Source organism: Aquila chrysaetos, chromosome 21, assembly GCF_900496995.4.
Source record: "Aquila chrysaetos chrysaetos chromosome 21, bAquChr1.4, whole genome shotgun sequence".
NCBI classification, from domain to species: Eukaryota; Metazoa; Chordata; class Aves; order Accipitriformes; family Accipitridae; genus Aquila; species Aquila chrysaetos.
The window spans coordinates 2,353,550-2,380,558 of NC_044024.1; the positions used below are offsets into that span (position 1 = coordinate 2,353,550).

Below are 27,009 nucleotides of genomic sequence, written 5' to 3' on the forward strand. Positions count from 1 at the left end.
TGGCAATTACATAATCATTACATCTCACTCATGAACACAAATTATTATGGGTATCTATTACTTCAGCCCAACTACTTCAGCAAGTAATTCCAGAAAACTCAATCTGACTAAGCCAGCACACTATGGGAACTCACAATTATGCCAAAATATTAAAGAGGCTGGGCATACTTCTTCATCTTGTATTTTAGAACAAGACACACATACACACTGCAGCATCTGTGGCTGTCACTACTCACCAGAAAAAAGCACCCGTTTTGCACAAATATACACAGAAGAATTTTGTGACTTCCACTTCACAATTAACAATCGGAAATCCCAAAACCAAACTCCTGCCTCCTGTACAGCCTAAGTATAGTCAACTTCTTATTTTAATCTTTAGATGCATTTTCCTCTCCTACTAGTAGTTTATGTATCTACACCAAGGAGGACTGTATTCTTCCCAGAATCAATACTTATAAAAATTCATTCCTGGCTATAAAAGACCCTTTTCCATATAACACCTTTGCATTTCTTAAAAAATGATTCATAGGAAAACACCACAATCAACAAATCATTCTGTTCTCTAAGTCACTAAACAGTCACCAAGCAAGCAGCGCAGACCTTTGTCATGAAAGCATGACAAATGCTGAAGTCCAATCTGCTAGTATGGTTCATTAATAATACTGCATATTCCAAAAACACATGGTCTGATTCTCCTCTTATGAAAGAGCTGATCCAGGAGTCCTTACAGAAATACAACTACAGAAGTTGAGTGCGTGCAATAAATCTATAATCTAGCCTATTAGTAATCCATCAGCCCAACTGCTAACAATAAAATAACTGCAGAACCAGCCTAAAAGAATAAATACATAGATATGTACAGAAGTAACCATACTAATATATGGAAATAGTTTTCTTTTTTTAACGTCCACAGTATGACTCATAAATTATCTGACAAAAGCAGGAAAAGTACTAATGCAATAGTTCCCTATGCACTAGTTCCAGGCAAATGGCCATTTCTTTTTCATACAGAAGACCCATAATTAACTTTGCTATTCCATCACACTGCTGCCACAACACCACAGACCTTATGCAAAGCGTGCTATCGATTTCAACCACAAACAGCCCAGGCTTTGTCACTTTTGTGTCTGACAAAGATCAATTTTTAGTAATGAGAGAGAAAGTGCAGAAGCACAAATAGAGGAACAGACGTGGCAGAAACAGAAGACTGCCATCATCATCCCTACATCTCCAAAGAGATGGGAGAAACATACGTGAATGGATTCCCTAAGAAACCAGGAAAAGTCTATATATTTGCACAAACACTAACACAGTAAATACAGATCAAATACCCTAATAAGACACAAATCATGACCAACAGGACTTATATTTATGCCTGTAAGAATCAAATTTGTTTGCTATAAAAATAGTTAATCAAAGTTCAGACCATACAAGGAAAATACTTTTCAGTTCAAGCAAAACACAGAAGCTCTTTGATGATATGTAAGCTGAATGCCTATGTATATCTATGCATTATACAAGTTCTTTATCTAACTGTGTGGACAAGTGAAACTGAAGTAATACAAATGTTGGTTTGGTGATTATTTCCTTTTTGAAGAGGGATGTTGCAAGCCGTCTGTTTTCTGTCATAATCGAACTAAAATGAATTCTTGAGTCAAAAAAGTTCCCTGGGAGCCAGGCGCTTTGTTCTGGCTAAGATTCCTGAATGAAAAGATTGTCTACATGCTCCTGTGACCATGCCTATTCAATATTACAAGCATATGTACATATTATGTAGGTGTATAATAAAGAAATACTCAAGCACATTGCTCTCTGAACAGGAAGTTAACGTGCAAAGCTTTTCAACTTGGCTGCAATGTTTTAACATGTGTACACACATTATGGAATATCCAAGCCTAAGTAATACGAAAAGGGTTATTCTGTTGTCAGTGAGAAACCTTTTTCAGACTAATTCACAGTGAAATGTCAAAAAAGCCATTAATGTAAACCCATACTAGTGTTTCACTCAGTAAGTTTCAGCTGGAACAGTAATAAAAATACAGAGAAGAAGAAAAAAAAAACACCTTATGTATGTTTCAGAACTCACCCACATTCGGTGGTTTCCCGTAATTTACAGGTAGTTCGGGAGGCCGGCCCCTGTGAAGAGCTGCAAATGCAGATCCTTTCCATAGCGTATGTCTGAAGTCTGTACCGGTAAGATTAACAGCAGGTTAGTGAAACAATCGGCCAAACCAGGTCCAGCTGACCTATTCTTCTTAGAATCAAGAGCATCAAGCACCAATCCCAGCATCCCAAAATGAAATTTTGTCTTTTTAAATAGTTTGTCAGAGATCTAACACTTAAAGGAGATTGCTACTCTGATTTCTAGTTCCTAAGCAATATAACGGTAAATGGTTTCAGCTTATTTTTGCTTCATTTTGGTGAGTAGGGAGCCTAAACTGACGGAAAGAAAAAGAGAATGGAAAAAAGCGGGTGCACTTTGTATTGAGACAAGATTGAACTTCGGCATGCTTTTAGTCCTTCGGCAATCCCAACACATACAGGACCTCTTCTTATGAGCTGTACATTTGAGAACACACATACACGCACACATGTGCTCCCTGAAAGTGGGAAAAGTGAGATTTTTTTTTTCAATATATCTGTTTTCCTGCAATTGGTGGCAATATGCCCTTGTTTCAGATTCTCCTCTGCACCCAACCCCCCCAAAAAAATTGTTTTTAAAATGAAGACTGTTTTCTTTAAAGACTCTCCAGCTATCTGCTGCCAACTGGCCTCAGAGAGCCTTCTCTCTAGAACAATAGTGATTTTTCTGAGACTGTTCAGAGTGCCTCAGAAATTAGACCTGGACTTCTTCCATTTCTGGCCATCTGGAAAGAGAGAAATGAGCTTCCATGGTGAATAAGGACTGAAACAGAAGGATAGTGCCACAGATTGGTGGATCTGTGTATCACCCTTTAGATCTCTGAATATGAAGTGCACAAGCTTACGTGACTCAAAGAGACTCCCGAGAGCACCTTCTGATTAAAATCCAAACTGTACCACAGAGTATTACAACCATACACATTAAAAACAGCACTCATACTCTCTAAAATAGATCAAAATACCTATAAATACTAACGGTAAATGGAAACTTCATACTGATGCACAACTAGAGGGAGCGGAAATCCATGTATTTCAACTTTGAAAAAGGTATGCTGTTTCATATTAGTGAGCGTGGTTTACACACCAAATGGCACAATATCACAGCACCTTTTTCTGAAGGGGAAAAAGCTGCACCATTAATCTAGTAGAAATCTCTTTGCAATGAATTTATCACACGGCTTAGGAAGCACTCCATCTTTCAGTGATTCACCTAGCCTCTGTCCCCTAATTCACCTAAGAAACTTCTGTTTCCCTACACAAAAATGTTTATTTTCTCTTTACGTTTTGTTGCTGTTTTCTTCTAAGATGCAAACTGAATGTGAAACGAAGGAATGTTTCTCTGCAGACCTCCCTGCAAACCTCAAATTCTCCACCCTGTTATAGTAAAGCATAGGCCAAACAAGACTCAGCCCCAAAACTTTGCGTAAGGAAATGTGTTTGCAAACAGCACATCCCTCCAGGTGATATCCAGTGGATCAGCAGAATGCTACAGTCCTTGTTAGCATCAGAGTGTGACTTCACAGCATGCAGTAAATTAAGTGCTCAACTGCCACTGAAACAGGAAGGTCCTGCTCTCCCATCCCTGCTCCTCTCCCAGAACAATGCTCCTGCTGCCTGTGCCACCTCCAGCACTCTGATCCTTCCAAGAGCTAATTTAATTCACTACAACAGCAATAACAAATTTTGCAACATTTTAGCTCTCTGAATCAGCACATCACAGGATCAAGTAAGTTCTGGCTCCTACAGGGACAAAGTGGCAGGGACGTGGAGCGAGGAGGAAAGGGAGGAACCACTCTTTTCAATAGCAGATGGCTCTCAGATCTGTTTAGTTTTAACACAAAACTGTGCTCTCAGGATCATTATCTCAAGCAGAGCAGTTTTTCAAAAGCAGTAGGACTGGTGCTCTATTCATGAAAGGAAAGGGGGCTTTCGTTTAAATTAACTTGAAGCAAGGACAAACAGGAATTACCAGGGAAGAATCAGTCTCGCCTTCTCCCACCCTCTAACTGCTGCCCCAAATGCCACCCTGCCCTTGAAGCCGACACAGCTGCCTGCGTGGCCAGGGAATCAAATAACAGAACAAATGGAACAAATCAGCCTGAAAAACAGCCCAGCAAAATATACAGACTGCTGGGTTATTTTAGACACAGGCATGTGTAAATGAAAAAAATGGCCGTATTTCAGATGGATCAAATCTCTAGTCCACTTCATCACACCATTTACACAAACACCAGTCCAGCACACTGGGGAGGAGAGGTAGAGGAAGCAAGTAGCAAGATCAAGAAACTGTAGGCAAGAACTGCTTAAGATGGCATTTTCAACCAAGGAAACGTGTATGTAACAGAGCCAGCAATAACTGCATTTTAGCAAGACTGCAACAAGAAAGCTGACAAGCATAGGAGACAAACCAGGGTTCATGCAGACATACACAGACACCACAATATGAATCGAAACAAAAGGGGGTTTGATCATTAAAATAAAAGTCAATCACATAAATTGAGAATCTTACCTTTTGCGGCCCTTAATAGAGACTGGCGCCCGACACCTAGCAAAGTCTGCACACCTAGGACACTCTGTGGGATTTCCTTGTCTAAAAGGGGTCCAAGTCTCTCACAGATCCTAAGAAGATAATCCGGAGGGATGTGTGCATTGACAGCCACCTAAACATATAAATAATGCAGATGTTTGAATATTGTTTTATTCTTGCTTCTACTGGTATTTCTCTGTTTGGCTCGTATTCAAGTGTTAAAGTCACTGAAATCGAGTCTAAAACCCCTGAAAACCCCCTCAAAATTAATTACACCAAAGATGTCTTTTAAAGTGACATGGAGCGTTGAAAAAGTCAGACCAGAAATTTCAGGTGGTAGTAGCTACAGTCGTGATTTAGGATACCCCTTAATAACAAACAAAAACACCTGAAACTCAAGAGTTCCCAGTGCAGTACTCTGATCAAAGAAAGTACTGCCTGGGGAGTTTTTTTAAGCCTTTTTTACCCTTCAGTTCATTCTTTTCACATTTCTTGCTTAGCTGAAACACCCTTGCCAGACACTCACATTACTGTAAGAAGCACACGTGCTAAAGCCTAAAAACCCTAAACATTATCCTAAAAGCAATACCCAGTCTCCAGTTTTTAGCTCCTGGGAGTAGGTATCTTGAAGACCCACACATGTAGGCTCCTAATTTGTCACGTTGAGAAAACATTCTTCTTTTTTCCCTTTAGACCGAGACTGTTTTCTATGGAGAGACAATAGTTTTTCTGACAGTCTGTTCAAATAGCAACTAAACTGTGCCTCATCATCCAGAATGTCCTGCACTTGCCTGACTTCTACTATATTTACTAGCTGGCATCAAAAACCCAACATCAGAGCTTACTTAGCCCCTTCGACACAGGACATACAGCTACACCCATCTCCTTTTTAAAGATCGACAGTAACACGTCACTCAGCTCTTAAGTACCTGTGATGGACGATGGAAAGAATAGTTGCATTAGAACTATTTACAACTTTTGTATCTGTTGCAATATTATGAAGAAAGAGTTCGTCATAACCCAGTTTTTTTGTTTTACCAAGCCACAAACTAATGCCAAATAATACTAAAGCTGACCTGAAAGGGCCAGAACAGTGCTCATTGTAAAGAAATAATAGCAGGTATGTGCCTGCACACACCCCTCTCTCCTGCATGACCACTTCGTATGTGTCCAGTGACAGGGCAGTTCCCTCCTGGCGGGATAGGACAAGTTTTTGTGCAGCTGCAGTGAGCCAGAATGATTCCCCAGCCTGGCTAAAACCACAACCAAGCTCCCCTCTGCATCAGCTCCGGCACTCATCTACTGCGGAGGGAGCCGTTTCAGCTCCCCTGGCTAGGAACGCTCACCCGGCAAAAGAAGGGAAAGGTTCTCTGCCAGGTTTAGCAAAGCTGACTGTGATTCAGGGAAGCATCAGAGCTGGTGGAAAGGAAGGAACAGGACCACTTCTTTCAACAGCAGAGCATCATCTGATAGGCCCAGGTATCCTGCCTACCCAGACCCCAAGGATATGCCCAGCTCCTGCCCCAGCACACCAGAGGGAGTGGCACACATTGGGAAGGAGGAAAAGGTAAGTACTTCACTCAGACCTGCTGCCAAAACATTGTTCGCTGAACTATGTCATCAAACAGATTATTACTACTTGTCATTGGGAAATCGTTCGTTCCAATTGGGCAACAGCAGTGGTGCTACACGGCTCAAGGCAGTGAGTCATGTGTTGTGTAATGTAATCACCTGCATCTCAAGCAGGATCAACAGCATCCCACAAATAAGATTTTAAATTTAAAAAAAAAAAAAAAAAAAAGGAAAGGCTTTTCTAATGATATATATAAATTATCATTTAACTAAACCCAACCACAAAACTCTTCCAATCCGAATGGAATCTCCTACAGAAGAGAGACAGGTTTCCCCACACATCCTTTCAGTCACTGCATGTTAAAGATATGGCTCTGGCCTTTTGATGGAAACAGAAGAATCGTACCTCTGCAGGAAAGATAAACCTGATGACTGCATTAACATAGTCCCATTCCATGACTTTTCATACTGTGAGCGTCAAGGAATGACCCCATGATTGCTCTCTTGCACTGACTGGTTTCTCCAGCCATTCTAACTTCTCCCCCACCCTGCCCCAAAATCATCGAGTTCCAAAATTATATTGGTACCTTCCCAATTGTACAGCCAGTGAAGTTTGGTGTATAAGCATGAACTGTCTTTCATTGCAAATTACATGATATAACAGAAGTCAAAATGAGATAAAAGGATTATCTGAACTTTTGTATTCACCTATTGTTCTTACTCATTCCTGAAATATTATAAGTGTGTTAAAGCTACAAATTATTTTATTATCCTGCACTAGCCTCCTTTCAGTATGTAAGGGATCTGAGAGGATCTGAAGCAAAGGCGATTCTAAAGACAGAATCTGTAATTTAATAAAATCTGAATACGAAATTCTTTTTTTACATCTCTGATAATTAGTAACATGCTTCTCGGTCAACAACTGCCAATTCTAGCAATTTATCAAGCTTAAGATTAAAAGATTAAAAAGAGTAACCAATCCAGAAGCTGTGGAATTTTACATTTTGCTTCTAGGGTAGGAAAAAACCTAAACCATATCACTCTCTGGAAATATAAAATTTCACAGAAAGTCCAAACCGTTCTCCTAGTGTAATGCAGCAAACTGCTTTCCTTTTCACTCGGGAGCTCGCTGGTGTTGAAGTATCGCCGCTATTCTATGTCTAGAGAGAGGTGCTGAATTAAGCCTGGCAGCAAATATCCTACTGTGGAGACAGAGCACAAGTTATTCAACAAGCAGTGCTGAGTAACTCAGTGCATCTACTCAGAAATGGAAAGGCATTTTATTGCTTAAAGATCCGCAAATTAAGCCACAGTTTTATAAAGAACAGCAAAGAGTCCAACCATCAACACCTGTGCGGACCAGCCAACATTCAAAGATGAAAGATGTATGCGCCAGACTCACGGAGCATGTGGCAGTTATCTGCACATGCCTGGTGGCAGTTTGCCTGGGACATCCAGACGTTAAGCAGCTCAGGGTACCAGACATCTGCTTGATCGCTGCCCAGACCAGAAAAGTTGGCAAATCCATCGTGGAGCCAGAGTTAAATCGGCACAAGTGAGCTGCTGAAGCATCTAGATTTTAGCGCATGGTTTTATTAGATTGTAAACTTTTCTAAGCGGCATTTAACATGGAGCATATCGCACAGACCAGGCACATATCAAAGTGACCATTCACTTGACTAACGTGCCCTACTCACCAGATTTGCCACCTGCAATCAGAACCACACCATACTACAGAAGAAAGGCTGTACCATACTTCTTTCCCTGCACACTTTCATGTTTCTACAAGACAGAACAACCCAAATAAGCGGCCCTTAATCTGAATATTATCACTGTTGTTATCACCAAACAGCTACATAGGCAGGCAGCAATAGCAGCAAATTCTCCTGGAGATTTTTTTCCATAACTTCCAGATAAAATGCTTAAACTGCAGCCCAGAGCAAAACAAGCAATTCTATTTTCAGGTTCCCAAAAGAACTTCAAACAAAAATCCTTCCTTTCACCTCTGCATGAGATAGCTGTAAATGGATTTTAAGTATCCTTCCAAAACATGAAGCTGCAAACATGCAGGTGAGAAAAACAAAGTCTCCCAAACCAGATTTTCATTAAATGAAGGATGGGAAAAGGCAAAGTTCAGCATCAGTTATAGCCATGCCTCTTAGTGTACGCTAGTCCAAACCCCATATGGCAAAATTAACCAACGGCAAGGGTATTATCACCTCCTCAAATATATTGGAAAATATTTTTAGAATATTAGAAAATATTTTAGAAAATTATTAGAAAATTAGAAAAAATTAGAGACAAGTAATACAGGCCAAAACCATGCTTAACAAGAGCTTTTAAAAGAGCATGTTAAAATAACGCAGAAGAGCTGAAAAAGTTCTAAGGGAGAGCAAGTTCTGCACCCTGGGATAAACTATCAAGAGAAAAATGTTTCGTTGCCTTAAGACGTGAAGGACCCTGTAAAGGTTAAAATGTGAGAACACAAGAATGCCACAGCACCACAGAAGAGTCCTCTGACGCAGTAACCATACAGGTCTTATGGATCTAAAAACTTTCAAGAATTGGGCAAAGCGAATCCCTTCTTTAAAAAAAAAAAAAAAAAAAACCTACGTAAACAACCATGGGTGAATGTAACACAGTCATGACTGCTTGAACTGGTATATGCAAATAAGCTGCTACAGTGATAAGCAGCTGCAAATAAAGAACTATTAGTGAAGTCACGCCAGCACTAGGAGAAAGTCATACCCCTAAACCTGTTTATGCTTCTGTTGTTGGAAGCATTACCATGTAATCTCAAAGACTACTGAGCAAAGAGTCCTCACTGGGCAGCTAAGACCACAGGCAAGAAGCTTGTTGATCCCTGAAACAAACAAACAAAATTCCCTGGTATGACTGCCAACAATTTCTCCTCCAAGGAAGGTTTCAATAAACAGGAAACAAACAAAAAAAAAGACTCTTTGTGATTAGCACTTATAATAAGATGTCTGTCTTCCCACGGATCGGAACCAGATAGCTCTGAAACATCTCTTTTGGGAAGGCCAGCGAAACATTGCTTCAAAGCACAGACTAAACTTGATGCAAGAGCCGCATAATGGAAGCGACGCAGGCAGCAACACAGACCTTCGAAGACGCCTTCGTACCCAGTCCCATGTGGGCAGGCAGGCAGTTGTGCATCAGCAGCAGATTTCTAACCTCTAGGCAGTCGTACGACACTTCTCTCATTTGCCAAAATAACAATCAATTAAGAATCAATTGACAACCATATCAAGAAGCAGCAGAGGAGACCAAGAGGACCAAGGCAGCTGAGCAAGCAGGAAATTACTCAACACCTCAAATATGGAATCTCAGCAAAAGAAAGCTCAGATACCGGACTTGCACAAGATGCCAACAGTATGCAAATACACATGAATTTAAAATGCCATTATCCACTCGGTTTCCCCAGAGAGAACGGGTTGGAACTACCATGCTACCAGATGACATTTTCCCGAGGTGACAAAACCGTAACATCTCTCTGCTGCTAATGCTGGGATTGGCAATATCTATAAATAACAGCACCTCAGACTCATAGCTAGTTTTAGATCAATGCAGATGGGCAAGGCAGAAACTCAAAGCCAAAGCCAATAAGCTGTTCCACACCAGCACAGCCGTTCACGGATGCAAATTCTCCACTGTCCATCAATAGATGATTTTCTGTTTTTCCTGAAATTATACTTATCTTCAGCACCAAGACCAAAGCGGGTTGAGCCAGAAGAGACAGCCCATCAAAAAGTTCTTGAAAACCAGACCAGCGGCAGTCATCTTTATCAGGAACAAAGAAAGATAATTTCAAAGAGCAGGCCACTGGAGACTGTTCTGATAATCTGAGTTGGTTCAGCTTGACTCGTCTGTACAACTGCTGACTCCGCACTGAACTGCTACGGTTAATTTAAAATAGGAGTACTAACTGCGTGCAAGTTTGACATACTTCAGGCCTTCATAAGTAGAGCGAGAACCCTCCCCTTTACAAACACGTTTCATGTCTCAAGACCACCGGCAGTCAGTAACAAAGTAAAAACTGCTCTGGAGTACACCTGGACAATTACCTAGACAGGTAGCCACATGTTGCACATAAAAAGTACTCCAAAGTACAAATAAGCGGAAAAGACAAAGGGAACACAAATGCACGTAAGCTAGTATTCTCTGCGTGGTTTTGCTCGCTAGGTACGATTCTTATTAGTGTGTCTTAAATTACTCTTCTGCCTTGCGGTACCTGACATTTAAAGTAAAAGACCAAATTCAAATAAAAAAAGAAAAAGAAATCTCAACAGAGAGTTTTCAGATCTTGACTAAAAGCTCGAGTGAAGTGGGAGTAAACATTCCCTAGATAAAAGTCACCTAGTAGGCGATTTGGTTGTTACAACTTTATCGTTTCCAAAAGCCCCAAGAGCAATAACAACATACTCAATAGCAAGAGTATCGGTCTATTTTCTGAAAAATACCAACGCTAACCTGAACAGTCAAACTGAGAATGGAAAACAAAGTTGAAACCTCAGCAATTAGAACAAGGAATACTTTGTCAGATTGGCCAAAGCAGAATACTGGGCAAACAAACAAAGAAAAAAAATCAGACTTCTCTGGGTTTTTCAGCTCTCATTGGGTTCGATTATCTCAGGCCTGCCTGACCAGTGTAGCTGCAACACTATGCAGAGATTGTAACTGAATTTGGTTTTCTGTCTGTAAGTGTTGAAAAAGGAGAAACGGGTAGAAAAACACTTTATCTCCAACTGCTAGCATCTGTAATTTATTTTTGGTTCATTATGTGACTGAGATAACCGAAATGAAGGTCAGAGTTATTTGTGTTCTTCACAACCCTGGCCTTGTTCTAAACCAGACATTCAGACATCTAGCTAGCCCTGAAGTCGAGTAGTTCGGGTTAATATACAATCATCTGCACCCAAGGTCCAAATTCCAAATACATCAGGGACCCTAAGCAAGGAGAGGAAAAAAGGCCTTTCTTCAACATCCTCAACAGTGAAAGCTTCAGTCTGAGGATTAATAGAGAGAAGCTCAGTTCATCCTACCCAGCACCAACCTGTCTCACTGTAACGATTCCTTTAGAGTCCTATTCCTTACTGTAAATCATGTTAAACAGTTAAATAATACCATTAAAAAAAGGCAATCTAAAAGGACTGATTACTGTTGATTAGTTTAAGATGGAAGAAAAAAAATCTTATACTTATTTGTGATAATTCTATACAGCAAGAAGCAATTTCCCATTAATTCCAAGACTCGCTTTACACCAGTTTGTTTCCCGTTTCTGAAATTTCAAAGAAAAGGACACAGCTTCAACAATGCTATCTAATACACAGAAAGAAGGGTTTAAGGCTTTTCTATTCGTGCCCCATAGAATGAAAGGAAAAAACATATACGTTAATGTAACTGATTAAGCAAAACCAGTATGTCTGAAACCAGACTTCATGCTGCCACTGTTAATATTCCTCTCGGGTACCGGGTGCAGTCACAAGCTAAGCCTGAAACAGCCTATAGTTAGATTTCAGGTTCTCAAGGAAGACCGTACAGCATTAAAATTTATTGAATGCAGTACTTACTCCGTGTCTGTTCACTCAATATAGAGTCCCAGAATTATCCACAAGAGGTATGATGAAGCATAACATTCTTTTTAAATTCTTAATACACTTTGGAAAGGGAAAGCTAGCAGGTACAAATGTCTCATCTTGACGCAAGGAGCTCTCCCATCTGCATCTGAGCTCCTACAATATCGCTAGAGTGGAAAACTGACTCTTGAGCAAGCTACAAAGCAGTTTGAGCAACAGTGATGTCAAAATCCCACATCACCATTGCACTGTGCGAGATGGTACTTTCAACTCCTTCCAGGTGGGGAGACAGTGATGATCAAACGTATGGGGTTTATCAATATTATAAAAGCTATTAGTAAGTTTACAGCATTCCAACTGCTAAATCACCGCCATACATTATTACCCAGAGCTCCTAGAAATGAAAACAAGGCCATCCGCACCCTTCGGAAACAAATCGAAATGACTTTTCAGTCCCGCTGCTTTCACGCGGAGGCCGGTAAGAACACGCGCATCTCCGGGCCCCGCCACGGGAGAAGGGCCATTCCCACGCAGCCGGCCCCTTGGCAGCGCGGAGGGAAGCTGACCTTTCTCAATGACAGATATTCCTACGGTTTGTATCTAGCAAACGCAGCCACTCCACATATTTCACAGGCGTTTAATAGTTTCAACGTCACATTTTCTAAAAATCCCCCCCCCTTTTTTTTTTTAAGGTATATTAAAGCAGGCCCAGCCGCCCCGGTGAGGAGCAGGGTTGCACCAGAGCCTGCCGCCGCAGGCCAGGAATCCCTGAACCAGACCAGCAGCTCTGACCGGCGACGGGCCCGGCGGCACGTCGACATGTAATCCGCCCCCCCCCCCCCCCCCCCCCGGCCCGGCCCGGCCTAGGCCCCGGCGCTGCCCGCCGCCCCCCTGGGCCGGGCGATGACAGGAACCCGATCCCGGCGGCCTTCTTCCAGCCCACGGGTGCCCGCTGTGTTTTGGCCACGCCGACGCTTCCCCCTCGGGCGTGGGCGGGCGGGGGGGGGGGGGGGGGATACCGAGGCCTTGTCAGCCCCGAGGCCCTGTCGGCGCCGCTCGCCGGCAGCCCGGAGCGGGGTGGGGTGGTGGTGGGGGGGGGACACGACACCCTGTCGGTGAGGCGGCGGGGACACGGGGGTTGCTTGAAGCCGGCCGGAGCGCCCCGACATCGCCGGGAGGGGGAGGCCCTTCAGGCCACGGGGGGGGGGGGGGGGGGGGGGGGCGGAGAGCCGCCCCCGCCCCGGCTGAGGAGCGGCGGCCGGCGAGGGACGCGGGGAACCGGCCCCCCGCCCCATCCCGTCCATCCCTGCCAGTTCCTCCGCGGCGTCGCAGCCAATCAACTGCCGCCTTCCATCGCCTCCCGCCGCTCTTCGGCTTGTAAGACGCGGCGCCATTCGCCGGGCTGGGTCCCGGTACGTGCCCTCAGATAACCCTCCCGGCCCCACAATAGCACGTCGCAGTCAGTCACGGCACCAAGCAGCCCCCCCCCCCCCCCCCGCCATAACCCCCCCCGTCCCGTCCCGGTGTGTGTGTCCGTGTCGTCGTCCCCCCCCCCCCGGTCCGGCCCGGCCCGGCCCGGCCCGCCCCCCCCGCGGCCCGGCGGCAGTCGCGGCCTCGGCGGGGCTCAGCCCGCAGCCCCGTAAGGGAGGACGGGCGTGAGGAGGAGGGGGACACACCACGGGACGGGACGGGACGGACGGGGAGCGGCGCCCGGGGCGGCGGCGGCGGCGGCGGGGGTGGGGGAACTTGTCGGGGAAGTCGTGAGTGAAACTTGGCTCACCAGGTCCTCGAAGCTCCGGCGGTGCTCCTTGCCCTGCCAGTCCAGGCGGCGGGGGATCAGCTGCGGGAGGGAGGAGGGAGAGAGGGAGGGAGGGAGGAAGGGGACGGGAGGCGGCCGTCAGACCCCCCGGGCCGGCCCAACGCGGAGCGACCCCTCCCCGGGCTGGGCGAGGGGAACCCCCCCCCCCCCCCCCAGCCCACCGCCGCCGGTGCCAGCCCGCCCCGGGGAGGAGCCCCTCCACCGCTGCCCCCCACAGCGGGGGCACCCGCGCATTCCCGCAGGGTCTCCCGGAGCCCCGGGAGGAGATGGGCCGCGTTAGACGGGGACAGGGCAACCCCCGACACCCCCCCCCCCCCACCACCACCACCACGACCACCACACACACACACACACCGTCCCGAGGGCTTCCCCCGTCCTTGCCGGGGCAGGCGCTTACCTGGTGCTCCTCCAGCTCCTCCACCAGCACCTGGAGGAGAGACGGACACACAGACACACAAAGGACGTGAGTCCGGCGTCCGCAGCGCAGCCGCTTCTCCCCCCCCCCCCCCCCCAACCTCCGCCCGCCGCCCTCCTGCCCCGTCCCGTCCCCGGTCCCGGAGCCCCCCGGTCTCCCCGCTCACCTGGGCGGATTTCTTGCAGGGTCCGGACTGCAGGAACCGGGCGATCAGGTAGTAGAGCTCTGCGGGAGAAGGAGACACGGTTACGCTGGGGGGGGGGGGGCGGCCGGCGGGGCGGAGGGCAGTCGCGTCCCCGTCCGTCCGTCCGTCCTTCCGTGTCCCCCCCCCGCCACCTCCGCCGCTCTGGCGATACCCACCGGCTTCGAGCTGGGTCGGGGCGGCCGCCGTCGCCATCCTCCTCAGGAGGCCCCGAGGGGGAGGGAGGAGGAGGTGGTGGTGGCGGATCGCGCCCCGGGGAGACGCCGCTCTTTACTACGGCCGAACCCCCATAGAGAAAACCCCCGTTCCCCCTACGCGGCGTTGACCCCGATCCACCACCCGCCCGGCTTTCATGGTATCGTCGTTCGCCTCATAGATATCCCGGCCCGGGAGAGTCAAAGCCGCCGAACGGGGGGGGTGTGTGAGAAGGGGGGGGGGGGGGTGTGGGGGGGTGGCGGTGGTGGTGGTGGTGGTGTGCGGGGGGGTGCAGCGCGCGCCGCCCGCCGCACGGGGGCGGTGCGCGGCTTCGCGCGAGGTCGGGGCCGGGAAGTGGAAGTGGGGGGCGGGGGGGGGGGGGGGGGGGGGAGAGAGGAAAGCGGCGGCGGGAGGCGCGAGGAAGGGGACGGGGCGGAAGCTGCCGGCCGGAAAGGGAGGGGCGGTGACGCAGTGGCCTGAGCGGTAAGAGGGTGGTGGGCGGTGCTGACGCCTCAAGAGCGACACTTCCGGGTGGCGGCTGGCGATGGCGGCGGGGCCTTGTCGCCTTCCTCTCGCCGCGATCGTCGTGACGGGGGCGGGCGGGCCTGTCCGTGGTCCGCCCGCACCTCAGCCCTCCCGGCCCCAACCCTCCCGGCCCCCTGCGTGGGAGCTGTATAGGCCTCCAGGCGGCCTGCTGCCCGGCAGCGACTGGGAGATGGAGGCCCGGAAGAGAATTAAGTTGGTTTTTTTTAAAAAAAAAAAAAAAAAGGCAGGGATTCGGGAATCTTGGAGCTGCTTGTCGGGGGGGGGTAGGGGTACGGAGGCCGCGCAGGGCTGCTCTCTGTGAAGGCCTGGCTGGCTTCCCTTAAGAAAGGCCTAGCTGTAGGAAAATGGTCCGAGGAGGCGTTATTAGGTACGGGACAGCGGTGCGGTGATCTGCTGGAGGCACAGAAAAACGCGTTTCCTTGGCTGTGTTTGTGAAGCCACGTAACCCACCGTGAACGCAGACAGAGGTGCTCAGGACAGAGCCTCGAGATACGGACGCCTGGCGTTGGGCAGCTTGAGAAGTGTCTCGATAACTAGAGGAGCCGTTGCGCATCTGGCCTGAAGTGGGCTGTTACCAGCGTGTCGTCGCCTCGGCATGTACAGTCGGCGATTTGCCTCAAGGGCCGTAGTCCTGCCAAGATTACAGAAGGGAGGGCGCTGGGTGGCTTCCGGAGCCAAATTAAAATTGTTTGCTCCCAGTGTCCAGGAAATGAATATATGGTTGATAGGGCACCTGTCCTCTTCAAGTAAAAAAAGGTTCAATATCAGTCACTGTAGATATTCTTAGGGGAAACAAATATTTTTTTTCATGGGAAGCGCCCTGTCAAAGCTCCAGAAATTCATGTCACTTTAGCAATAAGTTGCTAGAACATACTAAGTGAGTTGTCGGCATTCTTTAGTGTAAAACTGTGTTTCGCCACCATAAATACCTGGCGCTCGGTATTGGAACTCCCTGAGCCTTGGCAGTGTGCCAATCACTGTCATAACTGGAAAATAAAAAAAAGACCACTTGTCTTCGTGCTTTGAATACCGAGAGCTGAATCATCGTAAATCGATGCCGTTGAAACATTAAGAGTAAATTCATTTTTGGCATATATTTCTAGCACCTACTCATGACTAGGCTTTCTGTGAAGTGCTGTTTCAGAGTTCTTCCTGCTGTCGCCATCAGGATGCAGTCCTTCCTGCTGGCAGCCTCTTCCCAGGATGCTTCAAGGTACCCGACCAAGCGCCAGTAGCTCTCTGGAGAAGGAGTCGGGTACTTGACATTCAGCTGCTCCACATAATTCACCTGTATTCACCTGCCCTTTTGTACGGCTGTGGAAGTTGTTTGTTTTGTGCCGGGAGCTCGGATTAACTGGGTGATGTGTAGACCTTGTTTCTTCTTCATTCTCTAAAGTTCTCAAGCTGCTAATGAGAGTTAAATGTATTTAAAAAAAAAAAAAAAATCACTCACCAGGGTAGCTCTTGGAATCTTTTTTAAGGCAGGTTCATTGATCGGTTCATCACTAGCAGAGACGCGAGGTGCTGTCTTACTAAGCTGCGAACCTCGGTTCTAGTGGCTTTTCGATAGTAACAACTCTCCCACCTTTCCAGCATTACGCGGGAGCCCCTGAAGTTACAGCACGGGTGCTTCCTGTGAGAGATACCGTGTAAAACTGCACTTCTCAAAATAAATTAGCAGCTAGGAGAAGAGCATGCTGATATTCACTACCCTTAGAGGTAATGCTTCTCCCACCTGTCTTCAGAACTGAGAACTGCAAGCTCATCTTTTTATGCATGACGGGAATGCAAAGAAAAAAACACAGGTGATGTTTTATAATATGCCCTGAAAGTACATATCAATCTTTCTGAGCTGAATAGAATTCTGTGTCAAAAGAAGACACATCACCGTAAATACTGCATATAGCACCACATCCTGGTGCATTCTAGTGCTAACAGTTACCTAATGTATTTCTGTATGAATACAGTGTGTATCCTTGGCACGTTTGGGTTGGTGCCTTACTGAATCTCTCTACTCGTGATTTGCTTTTATTTGAGCTTGGGGGTGGCAACACGTGAAGCTGCACCACCGCAATAGGCAGGATTATTCTTTTAGGGCCTATCTAGAGCCGATGGGAATTTCTACAGTAACTAAAATGGGCTCTCAAATGGAAAGCCTGGGATAGCAAATGCTCCCAAAGTAAGTTTATCTGTCCCTCGCTTGTGTCCTTCCCACACCATTCCGACTGGAAGCCTCGCCCCGTGCTGTTTACCTACGTGCTTAGAAATACGCGACCTTGCAGCTCAACGCTCAGAAGCGCTCCGTGTTGCACCCTCATCGCAGCTCCGATAGATTCATGCATCGACAAGAGAGGCGCGCGTTAGTAATCACCCAACTATTTGTTATGTTTGTGTTGCAGAGTACAGGTACGAAGGCTACGGCATCCTGCCTTCGGGTCAAGTACAAACAGAGCATTAGTCATGCCCGAAACAGCCGTTGCGTAACGCTTCCCTTGGCCAGGCTCCGCCAGCCGGATCGTGGCTGTGGTTTACTGCTCTGCGGTGACTCCCCAGCCTCTTCCCACGTTGCTGGTTCCCTGGCAGCTCAGCTTCCTAACGTTAACATTTTCCCAGTTGCTTTGTTACTCCCTAAGGCTGCTATAAGGACTGTGATCGATACCTCTTCCCACTTCTCCCAGGTTTTCCCCTTAAGGAGTCACCTGTCTGGTGGGTAAAGCCCGTCCTCGAGCGTAGCTTTCATTTCCCAGGAGCTCCGTTTCCACAGCACACTGCAGCCACACGCAGATCTTGCAGCTCCGTGACTCATCTCTTTCTGGATCCTCTGCATCCAAGAAGCAGCATGCTGGGGGATGATAGTAAATCTCCTAGTGAAAGCAGGATTTTATGGTTGTGCTTATTCATCTTTCTGCAAAGCAGAACTCTATTATGTAAATGCCAACAGAAGCAGTGGCACCGGGTAGTGAAGAAGAACGTACAAACTGGCGTGCTAATCTTCACTAATGAACAACAGAGGTATTCAGAAGCAGAGATGCTCTAAGGAAGAAGCTGGATTGTAACAGTTTCTTTCCATACTGCTCTTTAAGAAACAAATAAGTGAAAATGAAAGCCTTTCCAGGATTTTAGGAGTAGAAACCAGTGATACTCAAATACCCATCGCTTCCACCCACTTGGTGTTGTAGAAACCTCTCGGCAGTTAACAATAAACCATTTTTCAGCTTTTTGCCTCTTTCTGGTTCGCTCAGGGCTGCACCAGTGCTTGCACTCAGGGCGCTTTTCTTACCTGGGTCACTGGCAGCCTGTACCTCCTCTGCGAAATGGTCCATCACATCCTGTCACTGTAGTTGAGAGTAAATGCAAGCCAGCAGAGTTCACCCCTGTTTAATTTGACTACAAAAGTAAATGAACTTCCCCATAGTCAGCTTGTAACACCAGGTAAATGTGTCTCTCATTTTATTTATCATTATGCTGTCCTGATGAGTCGAATTCTGACTTCTGCTTTAACACAGTGTGAAAGCATGATTGCAGTTTTTCACAACCAGACAGAAATGTACAGTTGCAAATCAAAAAAAGACAGTTTAGAGTAGAATTGTGCAGGTGTCCTGGGTTGTACCTGGATTGTACCTTTCCTTTTCAGTAAACGCAGATGGGAATACGTATGTCTGAATCCATTTGGATTTAAACACTAGAGCAAGTTATGCATTTTCAGCTTTTTTTTTTTTTTTTGAGTCTTTTCCATGCACATTTCCCTGTACTTCCTGCTTATCTTGGGCCTTTCATATGGAGCTAAATGGTGAACAAGGATAGAAATTGTTGCAGAAATTAAATCCGGTGTTTTGTTTAACTGATAGAAAAATAAGTGCTATTTAGAAGGAACTTAGGAATCGGTGCCTTGTGCTACGCAGTTGTAAGCAAAAGTCAAGGTTTACTTTAAGATGATCTCTAAATACAGCAACCTCAGAATTAAATCTTTGTATCATAGCTTATTTATTCTAAAAAAAAATACGAGGTGCAAAATAATTAGCAATAATTACAGTCATGGGTTTTGCTTGAGTGCAGAGCTCCTGCGTGCAAATCAACATCCTGTCTTGCGGGACAAATCTCCAAATTTCCACTCCTTCATGCAGTTCCCCCCCCCCCCCCCTTGATGAGAGCTGTTGAATAATAATTAAATAGCTGTTTGATATGCCACAAGATCTGCTCTAGGTTTTTTGCTATTTTAAAAAATTTAGTAATTTGCCTGCTGCATCACACCAATCTTTCCTCTAGATGGTGCCCGATACCCAAGAGTTGGGTGTAATACTATCCCATATGAAAGGCTATTGAGAAATAGTCAGGACGCCGTTCTCCTTTGTTTCTAAATTCTCTCTTATAATAGTTCATCTAAGTTGATAGATTATGTGTTCTGCATGATGTAAATATGGTGTTTCTTCCTCTTGAGAATCTTAAAATGCATTCACTAGAGCCTAAAATGCTACCTGCCTGGAACAGTATCATCTGTTACTCCGTGGACCGATCCATATCTCATATTTCTTATGGCAGCCATTAACTGGTGTTAGCCGTTGATCGGCTAGACGGTATGTACCTCACTGCTGCAATTGTGGGAACCGATTATTTGCCTAGTTTTCAAATAAACTCTCTCTGAGTATTGTGTAAACATTTATCTGTGTCTCTATTTTGCATAGAAATGCAAAATTTCAAATACGGATGAAATGCATATGAAAATGGGCAACAGTGATCTGTGTACCTATACGCGCATAGCTCTGTAAGCAGAAGGACCAGGTAAATAATATCGGTATTCCAGCATATATTCAGCATCACTGAATTTCAACATTATACCTGAAAGTGCTTGTAACCTCACGAGTTGTATAAGCAGGAAAATTACTAGCAGTTGTAAGTGACAAGGTAGTTTTTGTTGTTGGTGGTATTACAATTGCGGGCGGCTACATCCCTGTCGAAGGGCCCGATTCTGACCCTGTGTCCCCAGGAGCCCCCTGGTTGGGATCGAGTTCCCTGTTCCCAACCTTTTCCAGCTGCCGAGCACAGCCCTTCGCGTGAGATGGCCACGGCTGCTGCCGGGCTGGGGGGCCGCGATGCACAAAGGGGCTCTCGCCCCAGAAATGCCACCTGATATTTCCTAGTGGGACTAATTCAGCAACTTCAAATCTTGCTAAATTTTTAAAAATAATCCTTTGATGTTTGGTTTGTGATTTGGGGGGATTTTAAGGCCCAGTCCTGCATTTTTCACTTCTCCTGGAAGCGTCCGGTAGCCTCGCAGCCTGGGCACACAGTGTCCGACTGCGACTGGGAATTCACCACCTTTCTCCCCGCGTAGCTGGACGTGCAAATTTTACTGGAACTCCCTCAGCTAAGTATATCATTTAAATAGAATTATGTCTCTGTGTATCCCATACCCTTTCTCTGTTAAGTTGTGAGGGGCTTTATATGTTTTAATTCTGTTTGTCAGTTTTACAAAAATATTCGCTATTTTTGTGAAGGAGCGTGCAGGGTTTGCAAGAGTTTTTAAAAGTGCTGCTTTTTTGAAATAAAAAGAAGTCTAAAAACAGTTTGAGGTATTTTTTATAATTATTGACATCTATAACATGTAGACATTGTAAATAAGCTCATTAATACTTTTTAAATACAGTCTTATAAAAAATAGAAATGAAATATGAATTACTGCATGAGGTGAGGGATTAGAAAACTATCTTGTGTAAGTTTGCCCACAGGAGTGTGAGTTTATAATAAACTTTCTAAGTCACTAATAAAACTAATGCTCCAGTTTGATGATAGGGAAACGAAACGGGCTCTGTGAGTCACACAGTAACACCAAGATGACAAAACCAAAACCAAATCAAGAAGTCGTCCCCCTTCACCGTGCTCTTTAGGTACCCCTCTCATATTCTCTTTCAGGCATCTCTTCCAAATAAGAAAGCCCTACACTATTCAGCCCCACAAGGTGACTTTTGCAGACCACTGCTCCCTGCCCTTGTGTTTTTTCCACCTTCTCTGGGTATCCATCCTGCGAAGAGAGGGTGGAAACACGTGGGCACACCACGGGCTCATGCAGCGCCATAACAACGCTTGTTTTTATTTGTTCTCTGTGTCCTCCCTCATAATTCCTTATGGTCTGTTTGCCTTCCAGCTGCCTCTGAGTGCTGTGCGTAGCTCTATGAAAATGTCAGCGCAGCAATGCCAAGATCTTCTCAGCGAGCGATAGTGGGTCAGAGCCCGTTCCTATGTGCTTGTAGGGATTTGCATGACTTTGCGTCCATCAAAGTTTAGTTTCGTTTGTCCTTCTAGTCCTTAAATCTCAGGCCTGATTTAGACAAGGGGTTTCAAGCCAGGGTTAAGTAGGCTGACCATTTCACGTTTGAGCACTTTTCTGGAACTCTCAAAATGCTGTCCCGTACAGGAATTTTGTTCCCATTATTTTTATTTATTCAGTTTAAAGCATCTTCTAGTGATCTTCAGCTTGAGATGACTTCTCCATCTTATACCTCATAAAGAAAGGCTTTAACGTGAAAACCTCCATAAATTCCTCTGTAGTAAACGGTGACCCACATATTTCATTTAGTGCTTGTACTTCCATCATTTAGTGGACATACACATTCTCCTGTAGCCTTCCAGCTTCTTACCTTTGGGAAAAGCCTTCCCTCTGATATCCTCAGGAGTTCAGTTTTCAGAATCTCCCCTTTCTTATTTTTTTGGCCTTAACTTTTTAGGGCTTGAGATGTAGCCTGCTAGAATATGTTTTCTCTGTCATCTCCAAATGGAGATGACTTACATTCTTGGAAGGTCCCTTAAAGCTTTTCTTGATAGAAGGACTAATTTAATTTAATCTCTGGTGAAGTGTTTTTCAACACCTGCAAGTACTTGCCCTTTTGGCTGTTCCCTTTCGTTTCTTTTACACCAATAACAGAGTTTTTCTTTAGAGTCTGTGAACTCCCTGAGTTCTGTGTGGCTGAGTGCTGGGCTGGTATCTGGTGGAAAATAACACGCAAGGCCAGTAGACGTGAGGTGAAGCTGTGAAGGCAAATGGTGGCCATAAAGACAGAACTCTGTCATTGGTCTTTATTTTCCCATGGTGTTTCATTCTTATCGCTGGATTGTAATGAGATAAGCGTGGAAGGCAATTGCGCAGACTGTAGAGGTGAAAAAAGGCATCTCCTGTTTATTCTCCACATTCTCCATTAAGTCTAAAGGATCCTGCCATTCTCCTGTTGAGGATCCTCTTCTCTCCACGTGTTTTCTGACATCTCTCTGGACAACTTTCTCTCTTCGGTTTCTGTGGCAGTCTAGTAGATCTCAGTCTCTCTTTTTTTTTTTTTTTTCCTTTCTTGGCTCCTTTCTCTCTTTGGGTGACTTAGTTTCCTACAGGTAACATCTTTCAGACCTTGACCTTTCTTCCAAACCCTTCTTCCCATCTTGACTTTGTTGCTGCTGCTTATCAACTATACCAGCCCCCCGTGCCCTTGTATTTGTGCTTTTTGTCTCTGCTGACTCTTTGTGAGATACTTCTAGAGCAGCTGAGGAACATTTCCTTGGGAGATACAGTGCACCCTTAAATGGGAAAAATCCTATCGGGAGCGATGCTAACCTCTCGGCACAGGTTTTTATTCACTGCTGGCTGAATGCATCAGGTTTGAGCAAACATCAGAGAGATACGGGGAGCTGAGCACTGGCGCAGGAATTTAAGGAGAACAGAGGCTCATGAGATGCTTCGGTACCCTTTAAGAGTCTCGTCTTTCTTACCAGCATGTGGAAAAACAACCCACGCTGCAGCACTCCCTCCCTGTCTGGAGAAGAAAGCAACAGGACAAAAACTCTTGCTGGAACTTTCCTCCCGTCCACCCTGAGGGCAAACGGCGTGAGCCACGGTCGTGTTTGGGGAGCGAGGAGGACCCGTCCTGCTGCATCCGCACCGTCCCACGGGGACGCAGGCATCCCTGAGCTGGGGACTTTGCTTTGTTCCCTGCAGCCCCACCCGCCTCCTCAGCCAAAAATGAGATTTTTCACCAACTGCGAAAGTCTCCTGCTCGTGGTTCAATATTAATTTTGGCAATTTGCACCCAGACTCTGAGGAGCTACCTTATCCGGGAATCCGTACGGCAGCCCTGAGGTCCAGCCCCATCTGGGGGGACAGAGTTTGTTTCGTTTGACAATATGGATTTAATGAACAGGCTGCCCGGCACTGGGAACCATTTCCCTCGAATAGCTGCAAAATAAATGATGGGACCTTTTCCAGTGCAATGCTGCAACCACCCAAAATACCACTATAAAATTCACAGACGCAAACCAGAGTGACTGCATTAAGCAAGGCTTAGGGGGATTATCGAATTAAATTGGTTGCCCCTTCCACCCTTCCCCCAGTCAAAGACATTAGAAATCTAAATACAAAAAAGGGTGTTAAAACAACACAATGGGCTTCGCTAAAACCTATAAAAGCAAAGAAACTCATTGTTAAGGCTGTTGCTTTATTCTAGACTGCTATTGTGTTTAGGCACAGCGTTGTGTTTCAGAGGGTTTTCTATCGGGGAGCGGCGGAGCCGTGGGTAATCTTATGAACCGCAGAAACTGCCGCGGCTCTAATGCTCCCGGAATGGCTCTGCTTCGGTAATTCCCCCTGCGAAAGAGAGATGCAACATAACCGCGTACAGCGCAGGACCGTTGCCTCCGCGCCTCCGCCACCAAACCGTTCTGCCTGACTTTGGCACTCGTTATTTACTGCCCGCTATTCCCGGCTCCGTCCTTTTCCCAGGGACGGCAGCGTCGCGAGCATCCTGCTCGTTTCGGGGAGAGTTTGTGCGATGAAAGCTTTGCTTTAATCTGTGCTGGATTTATCCAGATGCATCAATCTCTGGAAGTCTTACATGGGTCTCAGGTCTTCTACGTGCACGTAGCCTTGATTTGTTAATCTGGAAATGGTTTATTCAAAATTAAAACAAAGAAAAAAAACCCCAAACAAGCCTTTCAAACTGCTTTGCTTGAGCGGCTTTGTGCAGTGGAACAAGTGCCCAGGCTCTCAGTCACATATATGGTCTGGCACCCATGTAATAGGTTTTAGGCTAATATGTGGCACGCTGTGCCTGCTTTAATTAAATGAATTATAGCAAAAAAAGCATTTCCAATTTAAATTTTAAAATTTTAATATGTTAATGATATGATTTGTTTAAATATTTAATACATAAATATATAAAATTGAATATTTATTTCCAATACATTTACAGAACCTGTTTCACCCAAATGACCACAGTAATATTTCCTTACCAGGGAACCCCTTTTCTTTACATCTTTCTTAACGTCATTACAGCCCCTTGTGTTTAAAGTCTTTATTTTAGTACAGCTCTCTTAGTAAATAAATATATTCATCAGGCTTGGGGTAAAGAAATGAGACACCTGAGTAGCAACAAATAGGATTTGCAGAGATTTTAAGCTCTTTGGGGCAAACACGGGTTTGTTCTTGCCCGCGTCAGAGCCTGGAGGAGGACCGCCGAGCACAGCGGCACCACAGCCAGATGAGTGGTGTTAATAAGTGCTAATTAGTAAAGCCACCGGGTTATCTTTGACCTTCTCAAAGTCTTATTGCGAGGGCTGGGGAGGAAGGCTAAGAAGTGAGCAGAGGAACCTTTTTTTGGTCCAAGATTTGCCCTGGTCCCGGCCATCCTCACCCCGTGCGGCTCTCCCCTCTGACTGTCCCCCCTCCCCGTGCCTTAGCAGAGAGCAGCGATGCTTCGTCGTGCGGATTGGAGCTGAAGTTTCAAGGTATTTTGCACCACCGTGGGAAGCTGCTGTCCGGGAAGGGGCTTGGGATGCTGACCGTTTGTGACAAGTCTAGCCTGGAAGAAAACCAAGACGGCAGCGGTTCAAAACCTGACTGATATTACTATGGCAACAAAATAACTCACCTTTAAATAAAATGTGCATTGGAAAGCAACCTTACGCGCTCAGGGAACAGATGAAGAAAGATCCTATATTTTTTATATTTTTTTTTAGCTTCCTGAACTCTTGACCTATTACCAGACGCTGATGCAGATGTGAAAAAGAAATCCAGTTTCTATCAATCAGCAATGAAACGAAACTGAACACAACCAAATCTCCAGCACTACAAGAAACTCCCCGGGGGATGCCACCAGTGTTATAAACTGGGTTAGTTTATAACCCCCCCGATGCCTGAACTGCCCTTTAGCGTTACGTTCAGGGGGTGAGCGGGGTCCCACCTCGGCTCGGCTCCATCGCAGAGCGGGGCTGGCTGCGAGACCCGGGCATCCCTGAAGGAACAAAGTATTGCCTCGCTGGATCTTCTGGTGAAGCACGTCTGTGGGAGATGGTTAACGGCCTGAGGTCGACACTGCACCATTAACAGGAAAAGTGTGTCCTTCTGGGCTGAAATAAAGCTGGAATGAGAGCAAACCCACTAATGAGGAATTTTCCTCCCAGGCTGGCGTAGAAGATCCCCTCGCTTGCTGATGTGGATGATTTTCAATTAAGATGAAATGAAGGAAATCCCTGGGTTTTTTTAATAAGTGGACACAAGAGTGTATCCGAGCACTTTCTTTTTTGTCTTTAAATGAACTTTCCTTGCATATGGGAAGGATAATATCTACTTCCATCTAGCGACGCTGGACACGGAGTTTTCTTTTTGCTCTTTCCCTCACCTGAGGTTTTAAGGAGGTAATGGAGCAGATGACAGTGTCACAGCAGGACAGAGAGCGACCTCCGCACACCCCCTGCGCTGAGCCGAGCCCCAGGGTCCCACCGCGGGCGGGAGACAGCCACCAGCCCATCCCTGGGTGCACCCTTGTGCCAGCGCTCCGGACCAAACCGTGGTCGCCCACGGATCACGTGCGGAAGATGTTGGGCTTTGAAGAGCAGCGGATAGACAAAGCAAACTTGCGTTCTCCGATGAACTTCGCCAGCGAGGAGGAAAGCCAAAATCAAATGAAGTTTCTATCATTTCATATTTGGTTTTGATGGATTAAATGTAAATAAATAAAGTTCATGGAAATTCATGAAACAATCCAATTACTCATTTTTTTTGTCTCAAAAACTCTCTGGGAAACCGATATGGTATGAAGGCTCACCAGCACAGATCTTTGTAGCAACAGAGAGGGAATAGGGAATAGATGTGCCAATACAACAGCCATAATTATCGTAGCAACCCAAAATACGAGTATCTTGAGCGCACTCAGTGAAAGCCACAGTTAACAAGGAAGGTGAGCGTGGGAGACAGACACTCGGCACCACAAGAAATAGCATTTTCCTGGGGTTAGCGGATGCACGACCTCATGGCCGTACCTAGCAGCGTTGCCTTGTTACGTTATCTTCACTCTGAAGTGGAAAGGGCTGTTTCTGGGGGTGAAATCGTGACCCCCCCCCGGTCAGAGAAGTGGCCCCACCAGGGAGGTGCCAAGGTAGGTGATGCTGAGGACCCGCAGCTGATGGAGGATAACGTCCTGCTGCCCAAAGGCCATTGAGCAGCCCATGGGCTATTAAATTCAGCTCGTTATGCCAGGGCGGGCCTTGATTGTGTTAGAAATACCAGGTCTACAGTTTGTATGACATGGTGTAACTCTTCCAAACCCAAAGGAACCGCACCAAAGTCCCATCTTGGCATCTAGCTCAACCCTAGCTTTGTGCCCGTGCATTTTGGTGTTCAACACGTGGTAGTGAGTTGGTATCTTTACGGCTCAGAAGAGGCTGATCTTACTTGTGTAGAGCATGTTGTACAAAGCCAACTTGCCAAAGGCACCTGATAAGCCGGGGAATAAAAAAGAGCAGATGTAAGGTTTTTTGTGAATTCACTGCAAACGCAGAGTTTCCAGCCCCGGAGCGCAACCAAGAGGCATGCTCCTCTTCTCGGTGGTCAATCACGGCCTGGGCTGGTTGGAGACCCAGCACAGACACAGACGTCTTCAGCTCCTGGAAGCATGTGCTCCACCACCACAGCATCACCGCAGCATCACCGCAGCATCACCGCAGCATCACCGCAGCATC

The 27,009-nt window shown here is 46.2% G+C and overlaps 1 protein-coding gene and 1 long non-coding RNA gene across 4 annotated transcripts in view; one reads left to right on the forward strand and one right to left on the reverse strand.

The window, feature by feature from the left end:
* BRWD3 (bromodomain and WD repeat domain containing 3) overlaps positions 1–14,666 on the reverse strand; it is a 64,006-nt gene extending 49,340 nt beyond the window's left edge. The window contains exons 1-6 of one of the 3 annotated variants that reach the window (XM_029996597.2): positions 14,433–14,665; positions 14,239–14,297; positions 14,055–14,084; positions 13,619–13,678; positions 4,652–4,802; positions 2,087–2,185 (exon numbers count right to left, since the gene is read on the reverse strand). In XM_029996597.2, coding sequence (XP_029852457.1) covers positions 2,087–2,185; positions 4,652–4,802; positions 13,619–13,678; positions 14,055–14,084; positions 14,239–14,297; positions 14,433–14,469 — 436 coding nt within the window. In that variant the 5' untranslated portion in view covers positions 14,470–14,665. Of the gene's footprint in view, positions 1–2,086; positions 2,186–4,651; positions 4,803–13,618; positions 13,679–14,054; positions 14,085–14,238; positions 14,298–14,432 lie in introns of all 3 variants that reach the window. The other 2 variants (XM_041118881.1, XM_029996598.2) reach the window with 2 other exon arrangements.
* Positions 14,530–19,664, forward strand: LOC115333537. The gene is made up of 2 exons (XR_003920837.2): positions 14,530–14,629; positions 17,415–19,664. It is a non-coding gene; the product is annotated as an uncharacterized LOC115333537 (long non-coding RNA).
* Positions 19,665–27,009: the final 7,345 nt, after the last annotated feature.